The sequence below is a fragment of the Camelus ferus genome, chromosome 32 (assembly GCF_009834535.1).
Source record: "Camelus ferus isolate YT-003-E chromosome 32, BCGSAC_Cfer_1.0, whole genome shotgun sequence".
NCBI classification, from domain to species: domain Eukaryota; kingdom Metazoa; phylum Chordata; class Mammalia; order Artiodactyla; family Camelidae; genus Camelus; species Camelus ferus.
The window spans coordinates 11,367,901-11,395,396 of NC_045727.1; the positions used below are offsets into that span (position 1 = coordinate 11,367,901).

General features: G+C 57.3%; 1 protein-coding gene across 3 annotated transcripts in view; it reads left to right on the forward strand.

Annotated features, from left to right (window-relative positions):
- The window catches only part of CABIN1 (calcineurin binding protein 1), a 92,767-nt gene that overhangs the window by 11,893 nt on the left and 53,378 nt on the right, over positions 1 to 27,496 (forward strand). For all 3 annotated transcript variants that reach the window (XM_032471419.1, XM_032471418.1, XM_032471420.1), the window contains exons 7-23: positions 1,463 to 1,592; positions 2,886 to 3,035; positions 4,491 to 4,780; positions 5,767 to 5,935; positions 7,819 to 7,955; positions 8,395 to 8,612; positions 9,681 to 9,759; positions 10,292 to 10,479; positions 11,209 to 11,361; positions 12,216 to 12,410; positions 13,877 to 14,119; positions 14,781 to 14,937; positions 19,018 to 19,133; positions 22,104 to 22,265; positions 23,253 to 23,459; positions 23,567 to 23,712; positions 26,519 to 26,780. In XM_032471419.1, the coding sequence (XP_032327310.1) occupies positions 1,463 to 1,592; positions 2,886 to 3,035; positions 4,491 to 4,780; positions 5,767 to 5,935; positions 7,819 to 7,955; positions 8,395 to 8,612; positions 9,681 to 9,759; positions 10,292 to 10,479; positions 11,209 to 11,361; positions 12,216 to 12,410; positions 13,877 to 14,119; positions 14,781 to 14,937; positions 19,018 to 19,133; positions 22,104 to 22,265; positions 23,253 to 23,459; positions 23,567 to 23,712; positions 26,519 to 26,780 (3,002 nt within the window). The remainder of the gene's footprint in view (positions 1 to 1,462; positions 1,593 to 2,885; positions 3,036 to 4,490; positions 4,781 to 5,766; positions 5,936 to 7,818; positions 7,956 to 8,394; positions 8,613 to 9,680; positions 9,760 to 10,291; positions 10,480 to 11,208; positions 11,362 to 12,215; positions 12,411 to 13,876; positions 14,120 to 14,780; positions 14,938 to 19,017; positions 19,134 to 22,103; positions 22,266 to 23,252; positions 23,460 to 23,566; positions 23,713 to 26,518; positions 26,781 to 27,496) is intronic.

The window sequence follows — 27,496 nt, forward strand, 5'->3', positions numbered from 1 at the left end:
GCTTGGGTGCCACCTAGAGGTGGATGGGCTTCAGTGTTCTGCCTTCTTTCCCGGGCCCCTGGTTTGGAAGGTACACTTGAGCTTCCATCCCTGTAGGAGGATCGGGTTGGCTCCCTGCTAACGCGGGTGTCTGTGAGAGCCCTGACGGATTTATACACATTGACGGCCAGAAGCAAAAGTCGCACGTTAAATTGAGGCCTAGCGGCAGCTCATGCACTCAGATGCACAGGCAGGGTGCTCAGGACCCACGTGCTGACCATCTCCTGCTCCCTTGGGACCTCCAGGGCTCCCTCTGCAGTGGCATGGTCAGCTCTGCCCCGTCCAGATGCTCAATGCCACCCTGGTTTTCTCTCTGGAGTCTCGGGGGGCCACCCTCCAGCCACCACAGTCCCAGAAGAAACCGTGTCCTAGTTTGTGTGAGCAGGAACCGCTGAGCTGCCTGTCCTGCGGGGAGTTGGTGGCTCATGAGCAGCACTGCTGCCTCTCCTCTCCCGGCGCCCATGCCCCTGTGTCCGCCCTGCCTCTCCTTCCTCCTCCCCAGCTCCGTCTTCCGCTTGTCCTGGACACAAGAGACCGGCACCCACACTCAGTCTCGGGAGCTGGGCCAGGTGCAGGGGTCCCAGTGCCCAGGCAGAGTGGAGCTGGCGCCCTGTGCCGGTGCCGCTGCCCGGGGGTCCTTGGGGAGGCTGTGGGCCTGAGTGGTCACACCGGCCAGGGCCTCCTCCATGGTGAGCGCGCAGGTCTTGTGACCCCTGGGGCCTCCATACCCTCTGTTTTTTCCCTGGGTGCTGGTTTGCCTGTCACCACTGCCACCTCTGGAGGAGCCTTCCTGCTGGTGATCCCAGAGCCCTCAGCCCCCCCTCATTATATTGGTGTGAACGGTGCACATGCCTTATACTGCAGGCAGCAGCTTTTTTTGTAAGAACAGTTTCTAAAAAAGAAAAGTAAAGGAGAGTGGGAGATACTGGTGAGCGCAGGAGCCTTCTTCCCCATGCGAGCGGGCTTCCCTGATAACGTCCCTGCTCCCTCCCCAAGCTGCTCAGCAGGCGCAGCCCCAGCCCAGTGTGTGATGTGTGGGGGTGGGGACCTCCTCACCCAGGCCCGGGCAGGGCCCTGGGCCGCTTCCCGATTTCCTGAGGGCCTTGTTCAGACAGGCGAGTCCCTGCAGGCCCGTGGGGCTTACTTTCCTAGAGGTGGGATCTCTGGGTTGAGGGTCGTGCAGGGTGCCTGTGATTCTCAGCCTGCCCTCCCCCCGCAACGTGTAGGTTTGCCCCTCGACCCGTGGATATCACTGTGGGTATCATTTCTTTCAGAAGCGGTTCCCGATTGAATTGGTTAAAGTGGCATCTCCTTGTTTACCCTGCATTTCTTGGGTCCCAGAGTAGGACAGGTCCCTGGTGTCACTGGCAAGGCCAGAGCTTCAGTGCATGCCCAAAGGTCACGCTGCTTCTTTCACCACCAGCGTGCCTGTACTTCATCTGCAAAGCTCTGGAGAAGGACTGCCGGTACAGCAAAGGGCTGGTTCTCAAGGAGAAGATCTTCGAGGAGCAGCCATGTCTCCGCAAAGATTCCCTCCGCATGTTCCTTAAATGGTGGGTCTGCAGCCTGGTGGCCAGGGGACTGTCTGCAGCGTGTGCATCGTGTCCTCTAAGCTCCTGTCCTCTGTACTTCACCCCGCTTCGCCCCTCACCTGGTGGACCAGCTTTGATCTGCTGTGTCTGTTTACCGTGCACCTAATCTAGGTGGTGCCTCCTGCCCGTCCACCACCTGCTCTGGCCCCACGGCATCCCTGGGCGCTGGAGGCAGCCTGCTGTCCCCTCGGCCCCGCCCCGCCTGCCCTTCCCCTCTCCCAGGCTGTGCTTCCTGCACTGCCCACGTTCCATGTCCCCAGCTCGCCTCTGACCCTGGCTGGCCGCCTGCCTCCAGGACTAGGCTCATGCTCGGTGGCCTCGCCCGGGAGGCCCTTTGTCACCTGACCCCCTGCTTCTCCTGCTCCTTGGTCCCCCAGAAAAGCCATCCCATATTCTGGCAGATTCCGGGCCTGGCCCTGTTGTGCTCTGTGCTGTCCTGCACCCTGGCTCCCATGGTGCCCTCACCTGGACACCCCACCTCTCCCCTAGTTGTGTCTTTGTGCCTCCTTCCATGTTCTAGCTCCCAGGTCCCCTCTGGGCCACTTTCCAAGCTCAGGCTGCCTCCCTTTACCCTGCCCTCTGGTGTTTACTTGGCCCAGGAACTTACTCGCTGGGGTGTTAGTGGTTATTTGTCTTGGTGTTTGTCCTTCATGAGACTGTGCCTCTGGTTCGCATGTGTCTGGAAGGAACAAACCTTTGGAGAGGGAGATGAGCGTGTGGACGGATGATGAGTCCACATGTGTGCGGCTCCGAGGTGCAGGCGGGTGGCGGCAGGGGGACAGGTCCTGTCTGGCCACCGGAGGCAGAGGTGTGTCTGTGGGAGGCATCCGAGGCCTCAAACTCCTGCCCTTTCTGTAGAGTTTCGTAGGCTTTGCTGAACTCACTTGGTCTGATGACTTTTTTGGGTTGGGCTGGATGGGATAATTAAATCCTTGAAAGGTTTTCAACAATAATTGAGAGCAAGGTTTTATTTTCTGTGGCTTCTCTGACATGACTTCTATGATCCTGTTAATACGGAGGAAAACCCGCTGCTCAGTGATGAACGGTAGTCAGAACAGGGGGCATTTGTCATTTTTAGTGTATGTGGGTATTAAGAATGCTAATTACTGCCCTTTCTGACCCACACTCAGGTGGTTGTTTTATGCACAGGAAGCAGTAGTACAGATTAGAGGGTATTTACTGCATCCGTTCTGTGTAGAATTTCAACCCTGACTCCAGCGTGTAACACGGCAGTTTCTCTCTTCACACCTGCAGCGACATGTCAATCCACGACGTATCGGTGAGCGCGGCCGAGACGCAGGCCATCGTGGACGAGGCCCTGGGGCTGCGGAGGCGGAGGCAGGCGCTGACCGTGCGGGAGAAGGAGCCCGATCTGAAGCTGGTGCAGCCCATCCCCTTCTTCACGTAGGTCCGGGGCTGGGGCTGGGGGCACGGGGCCCTGTGCAGGAGGGGCCGAGGTCCCACCGGGCTGGTGCTGGGGCAGGAGCTGGGTACACGCCAGCCGCCGGCTGCAGGGAGTAGGCCCGGGCTCCTCCCAGTCGAAGGTAGCCTGGCTCTGCTGTTGCTAGTCTTGAGCTACCCCTGCCGCTACTGAGAAGGTGGGCTGCTCCTTGGGCTGCTCTTGGACTCTGGGCAGGTGCCTTTCCCTTCCCTTCGTCGGTGGTCAGGATGCCCGTCCCGTCTAGGGGATGGGGGCTGGGGAGGGTCCCTTGGGGCTGTGAGGGGCCAAGGCAGGGAAGGAAAAGTAAGAAATCTCTTCTAGGAGCTTCCATTTGGTTAGACTCTGGGTTTTGAAGCCCATCCTCACTCCTCCACAACATTCACTGCATGCTGGCTTCTTGCTGGGGGCTCGGTGTGATGGGGCCCCATCCCTCACTGGAGGCAATCCCTGGGTGCTCAGTCAGCAGGAGGAGCACATGTGGAAAGCTGGCCGGTGCCTCGAGGAGATGGAGTTCGTGATGGGGTCCATGCTGCTCTGGGGGTCAGGGAAGGCTCAGAGCCAGACCTGGAGTCTGATGGAGGAGTGGGCACTGATCAGGCATAGGGGCTAGGGGCATGGGCGGATGTTGTTGCCAGGCAGAGAGAAGCCTGTGCAAAGGCCCTGAGGTTTGCGGCAAAAGTGAAAGCAAGCTGGCATGGGGAGAGTGCAGGTGGGTGTGAGAGGAGGTGGGGCAGCCCCAGGGGCACAGGCTGAGTACTTGGTTTTCAGTTTGAGGGCGCAGGAAGCTGTTTAAGGGTGAGTGGGTATGTCATGCCACAACACGTCTTACACAACACGCAACACACAGTGATTCACGACACAACACAGAGGAGCAAATGTCACACAGTATAACACACCATGATGATAAAACATGCACACAGCATGTGTCATAACACATGCCACACCTTACCACAGCAGAACACGCAGCACACAACCTGTCGCGACAGAACGCACAGCGGTCTCAGTGCACATCCTGTAGGCCCCAGCCCACGAGCTGTTCATCCCTTTAAACCACATCCTTGTTAGCAGCCCTCCTCCCAGATAATCAGGGTAGTGGCCACAGAGCGATGTCACAGAGGTCTGAGAGACTCAGCCTTGTTGGGAAGGAGTTTTTGAGTGAGTCAGTGGTTTCCCTGCCTGCCTGGTGGGATTGGAACATGCCTGAGGCCAAGACCCCTTGGGGACTGGGGTTGTGGGGGGTGCTGGGCTCCTGGTCCAGCCCAGCTGTTCCACCAGCTGTCTGTGAACTGGGACCACCCACCCACCCCCATGGAGACAGGGCCCTGGGTGCCTCTGTTGCATCCTCACAGGCCGGCTGGCCCTGTGCTCGGAGCACCCATGGTGGGTGCTGACCAGGTGTGGTGACCCTCTCTTTGCAGCTGGAAGTGCCTTGGGGAGAGTTTGCTGGCCACGTACAACCACCTCACCACCTGCGAGCCCCCACGGCCCAGCCTCGGCAGGAGGATCGACCTTTCCGACTACCAGGACCCCAGCCAGCCGCCAGTGTCATCCTCCATGGTGGTGGCACCTGTCAGCGTGATCCAACCGAGCCCTGTCAGCACCAACCCGGCTGTGACCCTTGCAGAGCCCGTGCTCCCTTATGGTCCCGTGGCCACAGCCAGCTTCCCGCTGCATAGCCCCAGCCTGCTGGAGACAGGCATTCCCACGGGTGAGCTGGCCTCGGAGGTTGGTTTCTGGGGAGACCCTGTTTGCTGAGCAGGAATGAGTGTTGGGGGGCCCTGGCCTCTCCAGAGGGTCGGGTCCTGCTGGTGCTCCCTGCCCCACAGGGGTGCTTCTGGGTCTGCTCCCAGGACCTCCCCATCAGGGGCTGCTTCAGCAACGGAGCTCCTGCAGGGAGGGGCTGGGGCTCAGGGCGGCGGCTCCTCAGACCACTCGATGCCCAGTTGGTAAGTCCTGGTATAAAGCTCGCCCCTGCTTGTGACCTGTGAGCTGGCAGGTCCCTCTGCTGTTCTGCTCTGTTGCTGTCTTGTGTCCAGACCTAGCGCTGCTGTGCACTGGCATTCTGAGTTCTTTGGCTTTAAGAAACAGTCAGCGAAGTTACCACCACACAGGGTAGTATACTTTTGAATGGTTTTATAGATTTTTATTATCATCAGAGTTGGGAAATAATTTCCGACAGAAGGTCCTAAACCTTTCCTCGATTTCTGTGTCACTGATGAGGAAGTTTCTGAATGAACGTGTACATGGTTGTTTCTCACTTTTGACCTAATCATACGTGACACCCCTGCTCTGTGTATGAGTCACACGAGTCACCCACATTGTATCGCTGAGTGGTGGGTGGTGGGCAATGTCAGGTCACCGCTGCCTGCTCTGTCCTGTCCCAGGTTCATCCTGAGGCCAGCTGGTGGGAGGGAGGAGGAATAGGAGTTTGAGACCCTGGCGGTCTGTAGCTGTGGAAGGGTGTCTTGAGATGTGGCTTGTGGGCCCTGTGAATTTGAGAAAGGTGTGAGAGTTGAGCGGTTTGAAGTGGACTTCTCTTGGGCCCTTTGTGGTTGAGGAGGAGACGGGAGGTTGGTTGGAGGCCAGAGAAGATAAGATTAAAGATGTAGGCAGAGACATGACAGGCTGCCGTGCCTTGTGGCACCTTTTCTGAGCTTGCTGCTTACAAGATTTCAACTTGCGTTCTTTGCAAAGGTGATGTTTCTGGGGGAGACAAATCCAAGAAAGGGGTAAAGCGGAAGAAGATTTCAGAGGAGAGCGGGGAGACAGCAAAGCGGCGGTCTGCCCGCGTCCGAAACACTAAGTGCAAAAAAGAAGAGAGGGTGGACTTCCAGGAGCTCCTGGTGAAGTTCTTGCCGTCCAGGTACTGTGCACTTCACAAACCTCCAGCCTCCATCACCCATAATGTCTCTCATTCCGTGGCCACCCCCGTTCTGTGTGCCTCCTCTGTCTTCCCGTGACATCGGTGCAAACGGCTGGGCACAGGGCTCTGTGGACAGAGATCTTGGGTTTTCTTGCCGCTGCTGTCTGAATCCTCCTGAAGGCAGGAGCCACAACTTGTGCATCTTTCCGAGGACCCCGCGCTGCCTGGCCCTTGTGGGGCTGGAAGTGACTTGTTGCTGGGGGCCTGGGGCTGCTGCTTCTCGGGTGCAGACGCTGGGGCACCTGCACGGAAGGGCACCCCGCTGCTGGGCTTCTCCAGGCTCAGTGAGCTTCCCTCAGGTGATGGGCTTGTCCCTTGGTTTCCCTGGTTCTCAGTGTTCCTCAGGGAAGGTGCCCGGAGGAGACGGGCCAGGTGTCCCGGAGCTGTGCGGCTGTGCACTGTGCCCTGTCTGTGGTTCTTCACCTGCTTTTTGTCCTTGACCTTTGAGCTCCATCAGCTGCTCCCGGGCCCGTGGTTTCCGAGCCTTCCTGGGGTGGGCGGGAGGCAAGTGCTGGACCTCTCCGTGCCCTGCCTTCTGCCCCCAGCTGAGTGCAGAGAGCAGTTCAGTTCTGCCATAGGTCAGCTTCTGCCTTCTGACATTTGATGGCATGTCTCCTGTTGGCTGGGCTTCTCCCATCCCTGTGTTTGTGCGTTTGTACCATTTTACTCTTTCACGGGTACTGGAGTGGGGTTTGGAAGGTGTGTGCTCAGCGAGCATCCTTAACCTGTGTCCTCGGCTGGCATTTTAGCTTGTGACAGCGACAGCTGGTTTCAGTGATGATGTGTCCAAGTGGAGGAGGAGGAGGACCAGGGGCTTTAGGTGCGTTGTGAGTCTGTTTTGCTGCTGGATTAATGATTTTCCTGATTTGTTGCCTTTGTTTTTCTGTGGTGAAAGTGAGATGCTCAGAAGTGGAGTTGCTCTCAGAGAGCCGGGGACACAAGGCCCTCTGCTCAGCTCCTCAGGCCCCACCAGGAGCCGTTTCCCTTCGGAAGAGCTGCAGGAGGTGCCAGGAGGTGTAAGGGACCTTTCCCGTCTCCCACCCCTGGGTCTTGCCCCTGGCCCCTGTGGAACGGTGTCCACCTTCTTTTGTGTCTTTATTTCGACTGCTGGTTTCCTGTGTGATTTCCACTCAGCTGCTTTGGATGGTCAGGCAGGAGCCACACGACGCTGGCTCAGGGCAGTGCCTGGGGATAGGGGGTAGGTGGGATATGCCCTGACTGTCCGTCTGCAGGGTCTGCTCCAGCAGGGTCCCGGGGAGCGTGGGGAGAGGGTTGCCGGCCCAGAGAGGCTGCCCCAGGCCCAGGCTCTCTGAGGACCCCTGGGGACCGCTCTGAAGGGCCCCGGGTGGCCCTGCACTCCACCCGCCCCCCTGCTTTCTCTTCCCTCACCAGGCCCCCCTCCCCTGGGTCTCAGGATGTCTAGGGGGCTCCTCGGGCTGTGCCTTTGTTCCTGTTCTTGTCCTGCGTCCTCGCATGGACGTCCCCCAGCGCAGCCTTCCTGACTGCTCTCCGGGTAGTACCCTGTGGACTCTGTCACAGGCTCTCTGTGGGGTTGGTCCCTGTTTGGGTTCTTTGTGTGTCTGCTTACTCTCCGTCCCTCCTACTAGGAGGTGAGCTGACTGGGCGGGTGCATATAATCACCTGTTGACGGAATGGGTGGAGGAGGGGGCACAGGCCAGGCCAGGTCACGAGGGCCCGAGAGAGGCCCGGGTCCCGGACCTGCTGCCCGTGTGTCATAGCCTCGTGCCCATCTCAGGTCTCCTTACTCCTGGGAGGAGTTCAGGTGCTTGTGTTGGAATGTGAGTTTGGTGCGTTCCGCGCAGGTTAAGAAAGCTGGACCCCGAGGAGGAAGATGATCCCTTTAATAACTATGAAGTCCAGTCAGAAGCCAAACTGGAGAGCTTCCCGAGTGCTGGGCCTCACAGGCTGTCCTTTGACTTGGCCACGTTCATGGAAGCTGGTAAGAGTCGAGCTGTGGGAATTCTCCCTGCCGGTCTCCTGTAACCCTCCAAGGGCTATTCTGGGTGGGGGGTGGGTCGGTTTTTTTTTCAAGTGTGGTCCACGGGCTGTCTGGGTTTGTCTTGGGCCTGAGCTCTGTGATCAGCAGGCAGGTCTGCTGAGCCGTCCAGGCTGGCACCTGACCCTGCTGCCTGAAGGGCACGGGCTCTGCCGGTTGAACGTATCCGACACGGCTGTTGTGTGTGGACGGGCCGCTGGGCGCCGGTCTCGGTGCTGTTGTGCGTGGTCTCACTCTGCACCCGTGCCCACCGTGGCCCCGGAGGTTGAGAGAGACTTGCTTACGGTGGTGCGGGACGGAGTGGGTGGGAGCTGACCTTTTCCTGCCCCTGCCCTGGCCTGGACGGGCCTTCAGTCAAGTCAGGCTGTTTCTCTCTGGGCAGAGAAGCAGGACGTGCAGGCCTTCCTGCTGGGGAACCTGACCAACGGGGGCGCCCTGGAGCTGATGATGCGCTACCTGAAGAGCATGGGCTCTCGTTTTTTGCTGCGGTGGCCGCCAGGCCTGGCGGAGGTGGTGCTCAGCACTTACCACAGCTGGAGGAGGCACAGCACCAGCCTGCCCAACCCTCTGCTCCGGGACTGCAGCAACCAGCACATCAAGGTTGGGGCCGGGGCCATCGCGGACTGGGGGCCCCAGTGGGTGTGATGCAGGGGCTGTAGGGCTGGTTTGTGCTGAAAAAGATGCCTGGGGCGAGTGGCGGATGCGATGCAGTTGGGGTGAGAGTGGGGTGCAGGGCCCTCAGGAGGCTGCTGCTGGTGGAGCCAAGGTGGTGGGTTGGGGGACTCTGGCGGGGGGTGCTTTGGGCTCCGACGGCTAGTGATGGGGTGGTCTGTGAGATGTGGGAGAGCAGCGAGAGGCTGGGAAGAGTGCAGACTCGCTGTGATCCAGGTGCCGGGCCGTTAGTGGTTTCCGAGTGGATACAGGACACCCCCTGCACATGCACTCGGCTGGCCAGGCCCCTGCACTCAGTGCCTCCTGGGGCCCAAGGGAACCGGATGCTATGGCCCTTCTCCCATCGGAGGAGGAAAGCTGACTCCGAGGAGGCAGCCCTGGCAGCTTTCGGAGCCCCCAGGCAGTATTTCTGGCTGGGGGCACAAAAGGTGGGGGAGCTCAGGGTTGACATGTCCATAGGGCCATGTGGGTCAGTGCCCCTGGCCGTGTGGCCTCTCCTGGGACACCTCAGGGGCAGCCTCCTGGCAGCTTCTGCCCACCAGGCCTGCTCCTCTAGGGCACTGTGAAGCTGCTAGAGGAGACGAGAGTTTGATTCTTAGATGAATCAGGCTGGTCATTTCCCAGCTGTGCCCACTTGGCCAGAGCAGTGTTTCCTTACTGCTGAGTCCCAGCTTCCTCATGTGCCCCGGGAGCCACCTGACCCCTCTGGCACTTTTAAGGGTTGAGCATTGTGGGTGGCAGGGCTGCCACTTCCATAGGGCAGCCCCTCAGGACTGAAGGTGGGTTGCCTGGCTCCTCCCAAGTCTGTCCCAGTGTCCGTCCACGAGCCTTTTGTTACGTCCTGGCAAGTAGCCACTGATCACTTATGAAGCAGAAAGTAGATAGAGGGAAGATTGATGCTCTCATCAGAGTAGATTTTAGTTTAGGTTCATTCAACTCCTGACCCTTGACCCCTCTTTGTGACCCCTTCCTGACCCTCTGCTGCCTGTCTGGCAGGACATGATGCTGATGGCTCTCTCCTGCATGGAGCTGCAGCTGGACCAGTGGCTGCTGACCAAGGGTAGAAGCTCTGCAGGTAGGGGTGCCCTGTGTTCCATGGTGGGGGTGACTGAACCCTCGGCAGCTGGGAGGAAGTAAGGCTGGGGAGGCTGAGTCATGATTCAGACTTACTTGTGTAGGGGGCACGTTTCCTGGGTCAGCTTGTCAGGCCAGGAAAGATCCAGGGGCTCTGAGAGTCCCTTGGACACTCGGGAAGCAGTTGGCAGCAGCTGAGCCCCAGGGGGAGCCACGTGCCTGCTCTGGTTACTCAGGACTGACGGACGTGGGCTTGTTTTCACCGGTTATCACCTGATGTGTCCTCAGGAATTGTTCTAGGTGATGTGGGTCATTCTGACTCAGACCATCACCTGCTGAACAGAGATGCTCCACATCCAGCCTGCGGGACGAGGTCCTCCAGCTCTCAGGGTCTCTGTCTGGCTCTGACACCTGCTGCTTGGGGCGCCCATCGGCACTGAGGCCGGTGTGACAAGGGCTTGGGGCGACCTCTGGGAGCAGAAGGGCATGTGGGCCCTGTACGTGAGGTTGACTCCAGGCCTGATGGTTTTCAGTGTCTCCTCGGAACTGCCCCACGGGTGCGGTGAGTGGCAGGTTCGGGCCTGACTTTCCAGGAGCCCACTTCTTGGGGGACCTCCTGCAGCTGTCGTTTGCCTCGTCCCAGCGGGACCTGTTTGAGGATGGCTGGCTGGAGTTCGTGGTCCGCGTGTATTGGTTGAAGGCTCGGTTCCTGGCACTGCAGGTTGGTGTGTGGTTGGCCTCCAGGAAGGACCCTGTCGGTGGGGAGAGAGCCGGGCGCATGGTTGGTGTGTGTGCATGTGTGCGGCACTGCTGGGGCCTGGGCTTAGTTTAAGGAAGTGGATATGGTGGGGAATCGGCACATCTTGGGAATCCCAGCACAACCGCAGCTCTGGAAGGGATCTTGTATACCCCTGTAGACCATACAATATGGCCTCTTTGTGTGTTTTCTTGGGAGCCTGAGTGCACGCACAAGGAGGTGCAGTGCTCTCTGGACGGGAGTAGCCACCTGTCTGGGTGAATTCTTGGAGGGCTTCCCTGTGGAGCCTGTCTGCAGGCTGATGCGGGCTGCCTGTCACCCAGCACCGTGCACTGGTGCCCAGGGCACTGCAGGAGAATGAGGACACGGCCACACTTAGTCCTGGACTCGGGACTACGTCTAGATTTGGGCCTGATCCTGGCTTTGCTACCTTCGCTCAAGGTCTCGAGCAGATTCCCGACCTTGCTCTGGGTCCTGTGTCTTCACCTGCACCATGAGGTTAAAGACACGCCCCTCAGAGTGGTGTGAATCATCCACTCAGCTATTCATCCAACAGATGCTTACCGAGCCCCAGCTACATGCCCGCCCTGTTAGCGGGGAGAGCAGTGTTTGGCTGAAAGTGCCCTCATGGGGCCCCCAGTCTGGGGGGATGAGGCCGCGGGGCGGCGCAGTCAGTGCCCGTCCCCTGCGCAGGGAGACATGGAGCAGGCCCTGGAAAACTATGACGTCTGCACGGAGATGCTGCAGAGCTCCGTGGCTGTTCGTGCTGAGGTGGGCGCTGAGCCCAGAGACATCGTCATCCGCCTGCCCAACCTCCACAACGACTCGGTCGTGTCCCTGGAGGAGGTGAGTGGGCGTTTGTTTATTGCTGTCTTCTTGGTCAGAGGCCCACCCTGTCTGTGAGGACAAGGCAGCAGCCCTCCGTGCTGAGCAGGGCAGGCTGCAGGCCGGGAGAGGCAGCTCTGGCGCACGGGACACTTAAGGACTCGCAGGTGTGCTGCTGACGGGGGCTCGCCCTAGGGGCAGGTGCCGGTAGCAGGGGTGTCTGCCGGCACAATTGAGAGTGTGGCTGCTCAGCTCTCCGGCTTGTGTGTGGCAGTGACCCCGCTGAGCTGGAGGCACCCAGCAGAAGCAGGCCAGTGCTGGTCTAGGCCTGGGGCTGGGTCAGGGGGCTGGGGTTCCAACCCTGCTCCCACTGCAGCCTCAGGCCCCATGCCCACAGGTCCATGTCTGTGACGCGTCCACACTAGCCAAAGGTGGACTTCAGACTCCTGCGGAGTGGTTTCAGGGCCAGGCCACATGCAGCACCCCTGCTGCTGATGTCCAGGGACTACAGTGGGCCTCCTGTGAGGAGAGGGTTCTGTGGTCAGTAGTGAGTGCCAGCCTTTGGCCGGGGCCTCGCCAGGTCTCTGGCAGCCTTATACACTGTGGTTCCGGGAGTCTGGTTGGCTGAGCTGTGACCACGAGGCTGCCCTACTGTTTTGGCAGATACTTTCTGGAACCTCTCTGCTTCTGAGGTGGTTTTGTTTTTTTGGTATGTCTATTCTTCAAAGACTTGAATGCCTTGACCTTAACAGAAATGGTTTTGGTAAAGTATTCATCGTCCTCCTTGTCTGGGTGTGATAAATGCAAAACCCCAGCCGTATTCAAGGAGCCTGTGAGGGGTTTGTCGTCAGGCAGCGATTCCGGGCCTTTTCCAGATTGACAAGAACCTGAGGTCACTGGAGCGGTGCCAGTCCCTGGAGGAGACCCAGCGGCTGTACGAGGCTGGCGACCACAAGGCGGTCGTGCGCCTGCTCCGCCCCACCCTGTGCACCAGCGGGCTTGACCGGGCCAAGCACCTAGAGTTCATGACGTCTGTTCCCGAGAGGCCGGCCCAGCTGCTGCTGCTGCAGGTGTGTGCTGCCCTGTGCCTTCAGCCGCCTGTCCTGTTTGCTCTGCACATGTTTATTCTCTGGAGAATTCTCCTTGAGAAGGTAGCAGAGAGAAGTGGGAGTAAAAACTTGCTCCCTCGGCAGCCAGGAAGTTGTGGTCAGAAGGCGCGGGGAGAGTGGAACCTAGAGGTCTGCCTGGCTTGGGGTGAGCCCGCGCTTGGCTCTGAACTTCTGCTCAGCAGAGGAGGAAGGAGAGCCAGCAGGGTACCAGCCATCCCATCCCCCTGTTTGTGTGTCTGCCTGTGTTCTCTTACTACTGTCTAAATTAACTACTGAGTCCCTGTGAAAGTGGATTAAATACCCACACAGTGTAAAGACTGGAGAGAGGGTGCGTAGCCACATAGGATGGAGTGGTTGAAGAGAAAGGACAGCAGTGCTCTCTGGGCTCCCCCCACGCCTCTGTCCTGAGCTGGTGGGCACCTGCGTCTGCGGGGCGCTGGGTGGCCTCTCAGCCCTCTGTTGTGGGGATGGGCGTTGTCCTCACTCGGGGGCCGGCATGGGGATTCTCTGAGTTAGCGGCTGTGGGCGTTGGGCCTGGGGCGCAGCAAACCAGGGGTGGGTGCCAGCTGTCACAAGGCCACTGGTGACCAGGCTTCCGTGTTCATCGGTGGTCGTTCTGCTTTTTAGCTCTCCCTGGCCTCACGTGCCAGGGTGGTGTCATGTCCTTGTCTCGTCTCTGACTTTCTGGTGGCCCAGCCCCGGGCCTGTTTTAGTCATGAGGGGTCGGCTCAGGCCTGTGGCCTCCACATCTGTGCCCATGGCTCCATCACACCTCAGCGGCCCCTCCCTGCTCGAGTGCTGATTCCCTAAAGAAACAGGTCCCGATATCTTGGCAGTTAGGGTGTCTAAAGTTGGAGGTGGTTTTGATCTGCATTCAGATGAGTTTCTGCCCCACACCTGTCTGTCACCTTGAGGGTGGTAGCTCTCGGCTAGGGTGAGATCAGAGCCTGATGGGGCTCCCAGAAGCGGCTCTGTGCGTTCACGGCCAGGCTGAGTCCCACTCACCAGCTGGCCTGGTGATAAAGGAGGCTCAGACTAGACCTGGAACAAAGGAAGGGGAGCGTGACAGAAGCAACGCTCGCAGGGGAGATTTGAAGGCAAGTGGGAGCAGGTGTGGGATCCAGAGGGCTGGGCCAGGTGCTCTGCGGAGCACTATCTGCGGGCCTCCCTGACATGGCATCCAGAGGCAGGGACTGATGGAGCCAAGGCCACCCCTCTGTGGCCATGCTCAGGCCCCCTCCACAGACAGCCCTCCCTGTGGAGACCACCCCCCCCAAGCCGTGGTGCTGGAGCTGCGGTCGGTTGGTGGCGGCTCGAGGGAGGACCAACTAGGTGGTGGGGTCAGCTGCCCCTCGTGCCTTTGTCCCCAGCTCCCTGCCCGCTCCCCGCCCCTTATAGCGCCTTTCCCCACCCTCTCCCGCGTGCAGGACTCCCTGCTCCGGCTGGAGGACCACCAGCAGTGCTTCGAGTGCTCCGAAGTGGCTCTGAATGAGGCTGTCCAGCAGATGGTCAATGCCACTGAAGCGGCCGCCAAAGAGGAGTGGGTGGCCACAGTAACCCAGCTGCTGGGGGGAATCGAGCAGGCGCTCTCGGCAGACAGCAGTGGCGGCATCCTAGAGGAGGCATCCTCCACTGCCGTCCTCACCCGGCTCACCAACAACCTCATCCAGGTAACCAGCCCCTTCCTGCCCTGCCGGCCCCTCCTTCACAGCGGGCACCCCAAGGGAGTGTGGGTTTCTCTGGCTGCGGCAGCCGGGCCAGTTGTGCACTGATAGCAGACCTGCCGGGGCCGCTCACATCTGGGGTTAGAGACGGGGCTGCACTTGGCACCGCAGGCATCACTGCTCTGCTGAGCCCAGGCCACCCTCGGGCCTCATTGCCCTTCCATGGAGGCACCTTTTCAAGAACTAGGGATGTGTTCCTCGCGCACCTCCCCTGGCAGCCTCCCTCCAGGGTGCGGTCACTGGAGGCGCACTGACTACTGCTTCCGCCTCCTCCCTCACCCCCTGCTTCTCAGGTGCCTCTCTGGGGTTGGGCCTGGCACAGCCGCTCACCTGGAAACTTCTACCTGACCCTCCCCTGCTTGAAGCCCCACTGCGGCCCCTGTTTGCTTCCCTCACAGCAGCCAGGCTGATCCTAGCTCTCCTTCCTTGGGTTGTCAGCTCCCCCGTGCCCCGTTCAGCAGTCAGCCTCGTGTCTGGTGCATCAGGAACTGCAGGCGGCATAAGGGAGGGCAGAGCCAGCTGTGGCTGTGGCTCTCTGGTCTATGGCGTGCCGGCATGCTGCTAGGTGCTGGGGCACCAGCCCTGCTGAGACACCCCCCCCCCCCAGGTCATCGACTGCAGCATGGCCGTGCAGGAGGAGCCCAAGGAGCCCCATGTCTCCTCCGTGCTGCCCTGGATCATCCTGCACCGGGTCATCCGGCAGGAGGAGGATACTTTCCGCTCCCTGTGCCACCAGCAGCAGCTCCAGAACCCAGCTGACGAAGGTGCTGGGACTTGGGCCAGTGGGGGTGGCCCTCAGTGGGGTGGCCTTCAGCCTGAACATCCTGGCCTTTTATCTCTGCCCCAGGGCTGCAGGGCCCTGGCCAGGCGCTGTGAGTGGGCCTGGGCTTGGTTGGCAGGATTTTTCGTGGCACTTGGATGGAGGCAGAGGCTCCCCAGGGAGCTCGCTGTACAGCGTGGGGCGGGGCTGTGGCGTGTGATGTTTGTCTCATCTGGTGCGGGTGGCAATGCGGAGGAAATGGCAGGTGGCAAGGGCCCATGAAGAGCGCCACGCCTGCCACCTCCTTTGGTCCCCATGCAGCCCTGTAGCTCTCCTGCATGTGGGCCTTCAAGGCCAGGATGTGGCAGCTGGAGGGCAGGCTGGGCCAGCAGCTGCAGGTTCCACTTCTGGGTGTGTGACCTCCAGCGTCGGCTCCCCACGTCCAGGCCGGGGTAGTGCTGCCCGGGGCCTGGGGAGCCTGGGGACGGCACTGGAGCGGGTCGGCTTGGTGGAAGAGACTACATGGAAACAGCAGCCAAACGGCATTGAAGCAGGGTGTCTATAATCCTACCGAAGGGAGCTTTCCCCTTTGGTGTTCTTGCATTTTCTACCTAAACTTGGCCAATACACATGTACTTTTTATATAGCTGTGGTTATAATACTCGACTTACATATTTGTTCAACCAGCTTAAAATTGAATTTATTGGGGATTTTTCCTCAGTGTTTGACAAGTCAGCAAAGCGGACAGGAAAGTCAGCTGTGTTGCAACGACCACGGAGTGAACTTGAGATTCCTTCCTCCCACTTGCTCCCGCTTTGGCCTTTACTCCCCTGAAAGTTACTGCTGCTCACTGCTTGTCAGGCCTCTGTGAGTGAGAGCCTCTGGCCTGACAAGTTGACGTGGGGGAGGCAGACGGGACTGCCCAGGGTGCCCACAGCACCCACAGCACCCATGGCATCATGACAGAGTGGCAGGGGGAGTGGGCGTTGGGCTTAGGCCTGATGGAGACCCGGGGAGCTGGGCAGGGACTCGAGGAGCTGGTCCGTGTGGGTTGGGTGTAGAAGGAGCAAGACAGAGAGGCTCTCACACCCTTTTGTAAAGCTGTGTCCGCTTCATCCCGTGGTCTTCGTGGTGCTGACGAGAGGTGCCCTGGTCTGATGAACCCCCTGCCAGACCGTCAAGACAGCTGCATTGTTTCTCTCTTATGGGTCACTCTGTCACCAACACCTCACTGTACCCTTTTGTTTCTGCTGAATTGATTTATTTGATAAATTTTTAGAACGGATATCTTTAGAGCTCTTGACAAATGGTGCTGCCTGTGTGTTTTCTAAAAAGGTTTTAGTGGTGAGAAAAGAAAAATTAAGGTTTGCAGCTATAAATGTGTATTCTTTTTCTTATAAGAATGATACAAAAAGACTTCCAGATAAAGAGTCTCTTTTTCTCCCCAATTAATTGTGCAAACACAACACGGTTTTTTAAAAAAACCTGTCAGTAAGCAAATAAGGGGAACAGTCAAATGCCGTGACTCTGGACGGCCAGGCCCAGGGACAGATCAGGGGTTCTGGCCACTGGATTGGTGCCTGTCCCTGCCTCCACCCCCAGGAGGAGAACCGAGGGAGGATGGTACGTTGACAGTCCTCTCCTCTGTAGAGCATGGCTGGTGCTATGGCCCCCGAGGCAGCGGCGGGGCTGCTGTTGGGTCCTGCGCCTTCTGGGGCAGATGGCACGGAGGGCACTTCTGGCTGGTGGTGAGGGGCTAGTGCGGGACGTTGTCACACACTGATTGTCTGGAGCAGACTCTGAGATGGCTCACTGGGGATCTGTGCTCGTGAGAGGATGCAGGGCAGACTGAGACCTGGGCTGTGGCCTGACTGTGCCTTGGCCACCTGGTGGGGGCTCTGCAGCGAGTGCCTATCCAGGTCCCTGTGCCCCCCCATCATGCTCAGTGACTGGACGTGGCTCCCCTGGGGGTCCACAAGTCTGGGGACTGGAGCCTCTGCAGCCACAGCAGACCCCGAAGGAGCTGCCCCCAAGACTGTCTGACCGCACTCCTCTCCCCATGCAGCCACCCTTCCTTTAAGGGGCTCTCAGGAGAGAACGAGACCTTGTGGCCCCACAAGGACTGCCCACAGCCCTGGTCAAGCGGTCTCCCTTCTGTTCTGTGGACACTGGCTGTGGAAGGTGACCAAGCCAGATGCCCACTTTAATAGTACAGCTGTAAGGAAAGGGCAGCTTGGCCTTCTTGATGGGAGAGCACCCTAGAAAATTCATTCCTGGTGATTGGGGCACGTCCCTGATCTGAGCAGCCTCCCTGGCTGACTGTGAGTGAGACAGAGAGAAGTGACCTGGCAGGTGTGCTTACCCCATGCCAAGTGGGGACAGAAAGGAAGGAAGGACATACCCTGCGAAAAGTGGGCCATCTCGGCCTGGAAGAAAGCAGGTATCACGGAGCGGAGGCAGAGGTCCTGTGAATGGTGGGCACGAGGAAATCACTTGTAAAGTTTTTAAGACGATAAACAGTGAAATGAAAAGGAAAACTGTAGAACTAAGGAAAACGCCACAAACCATATCTGGCCGTCGTACACTAACAAGTAGCAAGAAGCAGAGTGAATGTGACAGACTGAGGTGAGGAGTGTGGCTAAGAAGGTGATGGATGTGGAAAGCATAGGTGGTCCAGGGTAACGGTGAACAGAGCCCCAGATCGCAAGGCTCCGGCAGTGAAGTGGGAGAAGCAACCAACCCGGCGTCAAATACAGGAAGCCGTCTCTAAATTGTAGTAACAGCTGAATCCGCAGATTCAAAGTGCAGTGTATACCAAGAAAAGTCGGTAACAATATGTCAAGATACCTCCTGGTTAAGGATCCATTTTAAGGATAAAGATTTTTTTAGGTTTCTAAACTGAAAAAGCGATTTACTTTCACGGGACAAGGAGTGAGACTCATTTCAGATTTCTCCATAGCAGTGTCCAGTGCAGCTGGGTTGATGTCCACTGTCTGCACAGCTCCCAGGGAAAGCGTGAGTCAAGGCAGCTGGCCAAGTAGTTTGTAATTACAGTGGGTTCCAGCTCCTCCGGGTGCTTCTTAGAAACATGGCTGGAGGGTGAAGTCAGTGAACCAGCGTGAGTCAGAATGAAATTCCTCAGGACCAGAAAACCCAGGGGAGAGAACTCTTCGATGAGCACCGAGACCACGTGGAGTTGCGGTTGAGGGAAAGCAGCTGGGCTCATGGCTGCAGGACAGAACCTTGAAGCACTGCAGGCAACATGCACAGCAAAACAGGGAGCTGGGGGAAGGACGTGTCACTGCTGTCACTGATCTTGTGTCATCGTTCTCGGTGCTGCTGAATATGGAAACGAATGTAGAAGACCCACGAAAACCCAGAATGGCTCAAGCTGAGTGATTTTCCGACTTCTTTTTACCAGCACTTTTCATGTCTCTTTGACGGAGACTAACCAAGAAAAAGTGAAAGAATCCTCCCTCGCTCTACGGGGCGTGATTTCCTCTAGCATGTTCTGCCTTAACGTACTCTATCCTGATCCTCTTAGAAAGTGTTACTTACAAGACCACGAGGTTATGGCCTAGAGTTTCAAAAGCACCAAGGGATCTTTAGGGAACTAATGATAGTTCCAGTGGTGAATATTTAATTGAGATTTGATAGTTCTTTTTTCTTCTATTATGTTTAAATAGACCTAAACATAAGAGTGTTTAAGTTAAGCAGTAATGTGTGTACTATGGGTTCCATCATTACAAATTACTTATCTTTCTGTTTCAAAGTGTCTCACCCACTCATAGAAAGATGCTTCCAGGGCTGTTCTCCATGTCCCAGCGTGGGTTATCTGGGGGCTGGAGCTTGGTGAGGAAGCAGTCCTTCTTTATACTTTGCTGTGTGATTTGAATTGTTTTTTGATAAGCACGTATTGCTTTAGTAGAGTCAGTCAAGTCATTACATATTTGAAACGGCAGGAAGATGAGAAAGGAAAGAAGGGGAAATCTCTGGTCCCTGTGTTAAGGACAGGAGAGGCTGAACCCCACTGCTCCTGTATGCACCCCATGCTAACCCATCTGTCCGTCTGGTCTCCCCACAGTGATGGCCGAGGCTCCCGTGCTCCCCTCCTCCCTCATGCTGCTCAACACAGCCCACGAGTACTTGGGCCGGAGGTCCTGGTGCTGCAATTCTGATGGGGCTCTGTTGCGCTTCTACGTAAGTGCTGCTGGGGCTCACCTGGCCTTCCCCTGCCACTGGGCCCTGCCCTTCTCTGACTGTTGCATGTTGGTGATAACTCACAGTTGCCAGAAAGTCTGAGCTTGGAGTCCCTGCGACCTGAGGCCCAGGATTCTGGACCTGGCCTTGAACTGCTGGTGGACGTAGACCCCCTGGCCCTCACTGAGTCTGTTGCGTGCAGGTACAGGGTCTGACTCAGTTGCCTTGTTAGTAATTTTAGAGGTGGTGACTTCACTCTCCTGCCGCCCGCTGGTCCGTTTGTCAGGCACCACCCTTCAGGCTATAGTGGCTGCTCCGTCAGCAGCGATTGCTCTCATTCTCTCAGGAGATGCTCGGGGGGCGCAGGTGGGCTTCCTCTCACTTGCCCGGCTGACTCGGGATACAAGCAGCCCGATCCTTGTTCCCAGACTTTGCTGTTGAATGAGAAGCTGGATGGCACACAGACCAGTTACAGGGCCAGAGGGGCACCCAGCCCAGCTCTGGTGCCTGGTCATAGATGGGTCAGTGGGACGGAGCCGTGCCCATTCCCCTGCATGTCAGCTCTAAAGCCATGTTTACTAAGATATTTGCTATCTGGCCCTTTAAGAAAAGATTTGCTGATCTTTGCTCTGTACCTTCATGGTGAACACATGGCTCCTGTCCTCCTGATCCCCCTCCTCTGCCCCCTACTCTCCATGGGCCCTCTTCTGGCCCCAGCGTGCCATTTTATTTGTTGTTGGTCTGTCTCTTTGCCAGTGAAATGCAGCTTCCATGCAGGTGTATTTTCTAGTTTTGTTCACTGATGGATCCAAGCACCTAGCAGAGCACCTGGCACATAGTAGGTGCTTAATAAGTGTGGGTTGAATGAGTGAATGGGACCGAGATTGTGTGTAGAGCTCATGTGTCGAGAGGCTTCACAATTTGCACACCTCTGGTGCTGAGGACATGGAGTCTTGGCAGGGAGCCCTGGCTGGCTCAGGGCCCCGGAGCAGGTCAGTGTCTGAGGAGGGCAAGCTCCAGCTCCAGCTGTGGATGCTGGAGTGTCTGGCCCATCCTGTGAGCTCCAGGGGCCTCTGGGAGCTCCCCTGGGTCAGCTTGGAGTCCAGAACCAGTTTTCGAAGGATCATGCCAGGCAGAGTCTATGTTGTCCATCCTGCTGCTCAGGGATCTGCAGCTCCTTCTGCCGTCTCCCCTTCCACCTGCACAGGGTCTGTCTGTCCCGGTGCCCTGCCTGCCTGCACCCTGGTGCTGACCGGGACAAGCTGAAAGTGAGGCCAGGGCTCGGGGAGTGGCGCCTGGAGGGAAGGGCCGGTGACTAGACGGTCCTGCTCCCGGGTTTTCTCAGTTGGTGGCTTTTTTGGTAGACCGTGAAGTTTCTCCTACACACAGGTCCTTTGCTTACTGCTTTTCTTTGTTCTGGTGGGTTACGGATTTCTCGAGTTTCCTATGTAGACAGTCATATCGTCCATACATATGTCTTCCCTCCTTTTCAGTCTTTTTCCCCCTGTTGTCTTGGCCAGAAGTCAACAAAACTTCTTTTGTAAAGGGACAGAGGGTAAATTTTCCAGGCTTTCAGGCCACACGGTCTCTGTTGAAACCACTTCAAAGGTGTGCCCTTTGAAGCACCAATGCAGCTGTAAACAGTGTATAAAGGTTTAATGCGAAAGCTTGCGGGAGATGAACCTTTCATATAATTCTCATGTGTTACAGAGCAGAACTCCTTTTAATTTTTAAAAATAATTTAAAAATGTAAATGCCATTCTTAGCTCTCAGGCTGTACAGAAACAGGCAATACAGGGTTTGCCCCACGAGCCGTACAAGCTGTAGTTTGCACCCCACCCTCAGTCTGGCGTGCACACTGCCAGTCCCTCTCCCTGTCCCCAACCCCCTCAGAGTAAGATTTAAACTGTTGACTGTTTCTTTGGTGATTATGGGTTCATTTAGATTTTCTGTTCTAAAGTCAGTAATGTTTTTGGAATAGTGTCCATGTAAGCATCAGCTTGCTCATCGTATTTGTTTATGATTATGAGACTCTCTTTAGCACCTTTAGTTATGCCCCCTCTTTCATCACGGAAACCATTTATTTGTGCTTCTTTTCCTCTTTCTTGAAAAATGAGTCTTTAATGAAGTTTATCAAAATCAGTTTTTTCAAACTACCAGCTGTTGGTGTATTGATCAATTTTTTCTTTGCTTTCTAGTTCATTCATTGCCACTTCAATGTTTATTTTTTTTTTTTACTTTCTTTGGATTTGCTTTGTGTTTTTTTCTAACTTACTGAAGTAAATGCTTATTTTAGTGATCACTCTTCAAATACATGTGTTGAATATTGTAAGTTTTCCCAAGTATACTTTTAGCTGCATGCCATGAGCATGGTGTTTGCTATCTTTATGTAATTGGTTCCAATTTTATTGAATTATGTTCAGAGGTTGTGATCTACATCATACCTGATCTTTGGTATTTGTTGAGACTTGCTTTTTGTCTAGTTTCAGTAAAAATACCATGGATGCTTGAAAGTATGGTTTGCTAATAGTTGGCATAACAGTAGCCATTGGGTCTAACATCCATGGACACCACCTCTTCCGTGATCCTCACTAACGTCTGTCTTCGAGATTCCCTTGGCCCTCCTGGGATGAGTCATCTTACGTTACAACTCTGTTTAATTCATGGTCCCTCGTGGGAGTCTGAGCTCCCCAGAGCAGAGTTGGTATCTCCCTGCCCAGCATAAGAAGGTGCTAGGTAGATATTTGGGGGGGCAGATGAATGGCTTGGTGGATGAGTGTAGCACTGCTTGAAGCTGGTGGGGTGCTGGATGGGGGGCCTTGAGTGGCCCCTCGGCTTCCTCGAAGGTGACTACCACCCCCTAGCAAGACAGGCCCAGACACGCCCCTCAGGGTAACAGAGCTGGCGGCCCACTGTGCCCGAGGGCTGCGGGCCCCCCCCCGCCAGGTGCCTCCTCCGTCACCACTGTAGGTGCGCGTTCTCCAGAAGGAGCTTGCCGCATCCACCTCTGAAGACACTCACCCGTACAAGGAGGAGCTGGAGACGGCCTTGGAGCAGTGCTTCTACTGCCTGTACAGCTACCCCAGCAAGAAGAGCAAGGCCAGGTACCTGGAGGAGCATTCGGCCCAGCAGGTGAGGGCGCCACCCACCCCTGCCCAGGGGCTGGGCTCGCTGGGGCCTGTGCTTCCTGAGGGTGTCAGGTTCGCTGTCTCACAGCCCGGCAGGTGGGCTGGAGTTGTGTCAGGTGGACTAGTCTTATCGAAATCTCAAGGAAAAGGGCTTTCCTTTCAGAGACTAATTTCGTAAATATTGACTAATCATTCAGAAATGCAGACTGGCAATTTCCAGTAGATTCCCCCCAGTTTGGATAATGCATATCATTCCTTAGAAAGTTTCCTTTTTTTGTTTTGTTTTGTTTTTTGTTTTTCTTTTTTTAAAAAATTTTTCTAATGGCAGGGAGGTAATTTTAGGCTTATTTATTTGTTTATGTTTTTAAACAGAGGTACTGGGAATTGAACCCAGGACCTTTTTTGCATGCTTGGCATGCACTTTACCACCAAGCTATACCCTCCCCGCATAAGGTTTCCACTTTTTGTCGTGTGGTTTTCAGACCACTAGTAGGTGTGTCATTTTATGATATGGCTTCTTAACACGGTCAGTTATTCTTTGACCTTAAGGGAGTTCATTCCCTAAACGTGCACTCCATTGGGCAGGGCCCCTACAGTGTGCAGACCCACCCTGGTCCAGAGCAAGTGCTTGGTCAGTACTTGTCAGCCAGAGGACCGACGGGGCGCTGGGGCACTGGGGGCATCTGGTCTGCCCCTTGCACTTATCCCTGAACCTGCCTCTTGTGTGGCCTCGTGACTCACAAGAGTGCGCCCTCGGTTCCAGTGTTTGTCTTCATAAAGTCTGGGCTTGCACTGGTTCACATTTCTGCTCACCAGACACCTGGGTTTGGAGATTACAGTGGGTGAGCAGGTATTTTAAGTACATAGGAGTCATTTTAGGCTCTCTGTGTATTGTGAGCTGGCCTACATCAGACACCATGCATTTCCGTGGACGAACTCCCCGTGTTCTTTACCTGGACCACACAGTGACCCGCCTCTGCCTTCTTTCCAGATGGACCTGATATGGGAGGATGCCCTGTTCATGTTTGAGTACTTTAAGCCCAAGACTCTTCCTGAATTTGACAGCTACAAGACCAGCACCGTGTCTGCTGACTTGGCCAACCTCCTCAAGAGAATCGCCACCATCGTGCCCCGCACGGAGAGGCCAGCCCTGAGCCTGGACAGAGTCTCTGCCTACATTGAAGGCACCTCCACTGAGGTAGGAGCTCGGTGCCTGGACCGTGTCCCACACCGCTGCCGTCAGGGCCCTGGTCACACCTGAGTCACTACTGTGCCTCCCTGCATCCTTGCCCTCTCACCTGCCAGGTGCCCTGCCTCCCAGAAGGGGCTGACCCCTCCCCTCCGGTGGTAAACGAGCTCTACTACCTCCTGGCTGATTACCATTTCAAGAACAAGGAGCAGTCCAAGGCCATCAAGTTCTACATGCATGACATCTGCGTCTGCCCCGATAGGTCAGTGCTGCTGCGGTGAGGGCTAGGGGAGGGCGGGTGGGGGGGCTGTGGGAGGGCTGGGGAAGGCAGCTCAGCTTGGGGTTTCCCTGCCACCAGTGGGGAGGCCCAGGAGGGAGAGAGTGCGGAGGGGGTGGCGCCAAGGAAAGGCAGACTCTCAGAAGAGCAGCACAGGGCTGTCTTCCCCAGCCCCGGGGCAGCCTAGGCTCAGAGTGGGCAGCAGACGTCCACCTGTCCCAGCCTAGTCTCCTGGCCCCTGGCCCCCCGGAGTCAGCTGGTGAGGCTCTAGCTTTTTCTGCTACAATCTTTCTTATTTAGTTGAGGTATATAGTCAGTTACAGTGTGTCAGTCTCTGGTGTGCAGTGTCTTTTGACTATGGTCGATTTCTTTCTTGGGGCAGGGAGAGGGTAGTAGAAACCTCCAAGCCGGGAGCTCTGTCCCTGTCTGGCGCGGAGTGTTGGCAGCAGAGCCTCTTGTGAGGCTCCTGCTCTCTTCCTTGTGGGCCCTGGGAGCCTTCCTGAGAGCGTGCGGGGGCTGCGAGTTTCACCTTGCCAGGACCCAGCTGGCCGGGAGAGGGCTGGGATCTGTGGAGAAGCCAGTCACCTGGCTTCCCCAGCAGCAGGCGAGGCTCCCCCGGATCCCCTTCTGCTCAGCCTGTGGTTTCCTCTAGGCAGAGAGGGTGGTGGCTCTGGCTGTCCTCCCCAGGGTTGCTGGGGGCTGGGCCATGCGTCAGAGCTGCGCCCAGGCTGGCCAAGTGCTCATTGCGAGAGACAGCAGTCACTACTGCCTCCACCTCTGAAGAGAGGAGGTGACAATGCCCACTGGTCCCAGGGGGCGGGGAGCCTGGCATGGCCCCTCAGTCAGTGACATGAGGGTCACGACTGCTCTACTGGGCCTTCCCCCAGCCTGCTCAGAAGGCACCAGCCCTCAGGCCTGGAGAGGCCCCTGGGAATGTGGGACTTGGTGGCCCTGGGCCTTCTTTGTCCTGGCCCTGCCCCCGCAGGCAGGCAGACATGAGCTCAGCCTCATCTTCTGTGCTCGCTAAAATGCAAGTTTGGGCACCACTCTTCTCCATACCTCTTGAGTCCGCCGGGTGCAGGGGAGCCGTGGCAGGTGGCTGGTAGACAGCAAAGCACTCTGGTGCAGTGCTTGGTGGCAGCTCTGTGGGGAGAGCATCTGTGAGGGTGCTGGCAGCAGTGTCTTTCCCCACCTGTGTGACAGACACTCTCCTGCTGAGCTAGAAGTGGTCCACCTTGGCTGGGCACTTTGTAAAGTGACATTTGGGGGGGGGGGGAGCGGGGGAGCAGGCCCAGTACAGCTCAGCCCTCCACCATAGAAACCACCCTGAGCCTGGTGCCAGGACCAGGCCTGCCCCGCACAGGTGGGAGTGCGGGCCTCAGACATGCCCCTCCTGAGCTTATGTTGTCCCTGGTGCCCTGGTCCCCGTGGGTCAGTGCTCCCGTATGGGCTGGGCACTGCTGTGCTCACATCAGGAACCATATCGGGATGAGGCTCCTGGTGGCCCCCAGGGGAGCATTTTAAGTTTTTGTGATAACGTGTCTGTGTTCTTGTTCACTTGTGTTGGTGATGGGAGACAGCAGTTTCTGTTTTGGTCTTGGGCAGGTACGTGGGCACACACGTGATGTGGCCCCTTCTCTCACAGTAGGGTGGCGGGGTTGCTGCAGACGCTCGGGAGTTTAGAGAGGAGATGCCCCAGTGTGGAAGGCACTGGCCCAGGTGGAGAGTCCCCAACAGGTCCCACATCTGCGGGGGAGGCTGACACCCACCCTGTGCTCGCCCCCCGGGGCAGTCCCCCCAGGAGGAAGGGGTGGAAACAGGACCTGCCTCGGGGCGCAGCCTACTCCGTTGCTGTCCTCCGTCACCACTGAGTCTCCAGGCTTCTCTCCTGCTCCCTCACTGGTGCTTTCTCGTCCTTGGGGCTGGGACTGCAGTGAGTGTTTGTGTGAGCCTCGTGAGCAATGCATCTCCCTGACCTTACATGCTCTGGGGAAGCCAGGGGGCTGGTTGTGAGGTTAGGTTGAGGGGCAGTTAGGAATGCTTGGCCTGTGGAGGGCAGCATCTGCCCGGGAGGCTGCTGCCTTGTCTGTTCTCTGTGCTGGAAAGTGCCAGACTCTCGAGGGCCTCGAAATCGTCTTAATGTCTCAGAGAGGCTTCTGAGTTCTCAATGTCAGTTTCTTCAGGGTGGTCTCAGGGTGCTGGGGGCTCAGCCATCATGTGGTCCCCTTGTTGTCCACCTTGCTGCTGGGGACTGAGCTGGAGAGGGCAGGGTCTGTTCAGGGTACCCGTGGGAGAACCGGGTGGAAGCTGGGTGGCAGGGGTCCTGGGTGCCCCCTGCTGCTGGTCGCTGAGAGTGGAAGGCCGGCTCTGCCAGGGTGGGGTCGGCAGGGTTACAGGTCACAAGGTTGTGCTGTGGCCGGGCCATTGTTCTGCGCCTGTAGAGCAGCCCCTTTCCTTCCTGTCAGAACTGTCCTGCAGGGACCCCCTCCAGGCAGGGGAACAGAGGCAAGCTGAGTGACAGGCCAGTCCGTACTGGGGGTGGTCTGGGTTGCAGGTGGTGGTGGTGCTTAGAGCAGTGGCTGGGTGCCCGTGAGGGCCTGAATCACCTGTGCTGGTTGGGCGCTCTCCCTTTGAGGTGGGTCTGCAGGGCCATATCCTGTGGGTCAAGGACCGAGGCTCAGAGTTGTGGCTGGACAGGTGATGGTTGCAGAGTTAGTGAGGGGCGGAGTTGGTCCAGGTGGGCACTTCGCCTGTGGACGGCAGGTGAGCTAGTGCCCTGTTGTGACTGCAGGTTCGATTCCTGGGCAGGCATGGCCCTGGCCCGGGCCAGCCGCATTCAGGACAAGCTGAACTCCAATGAGCTGAAGAGCGACGGGCCCATCTGGAGGCATGCCACACCTGTCCTCAGCTGCTTCCGGCGGGCGCTAGAGATCGATAGCTCCAACTTGTCCCTGTGGATTGAGTTCGGCACCATGTCCTACGCCCTGCACTCCTTTGCCTCACGCCAGCTGAAGCAGTGGAGGCCTGAGCTGCCCCCCGAGCTCGTGCAGCAGGTGAGGACGGGGCTCAGTGGCAGTGTGATCCCTGGCCCAATGACACCCAGTGGGTGAGTCCAGGGCCCGGCTCCTGGGACCGGATGGCTGAAGAGCAGGGCCATTGAGAGGCAGCCATCTCTTCTTTGTTCCCTTGCACAATTCTTGACACTGTTGGGAAGTTTGAAGCCCTCTTGTGGGGTTTGCCCAGTGTAGGGTGCTGGGTGTCTGGCCCAAGGTCTGTGTTCTTCAGGGCACCCTTGGCTCCTTGAGGTGGAAGTGAAGGGCCAATGGGCAGGTTTGGGCGGGTATGGCAGTAAGACACCACCTCCAGGAAGATCTCCCAGGAGCGCAGGGTGCTAAGGGGGCCTGTACTTGAACTGATCATTTGCAGTCAAATCACAGAATGTGACAGTGGCTCTGTTAATAATCGGGGTATTGCTGGGAGGATTCAGTGATGGAAGACCCTCAGCCATGGCTGCTACCCTCATCTTCTGACAGCCCCTCCATCTTTGAGGGGCTCTCTGTCTTCATGCCCAGGACTCTCCTGTGCCTGGCAACCCTGCAGAACAGGTCACGGGCTCCCAGAACCCTTGGCCTCGTGATGCCCCACCTCCAACATTGCTCTGAGCGGGGGAGTCCCAGCCCTGCAGAGAGGTCACAGCTCTTTGTTGCTCTTTCTGACTAACATGGGGTGTGCTTGGTGTGGAAGCTAAACTGATAGGGAAGAACGTGAA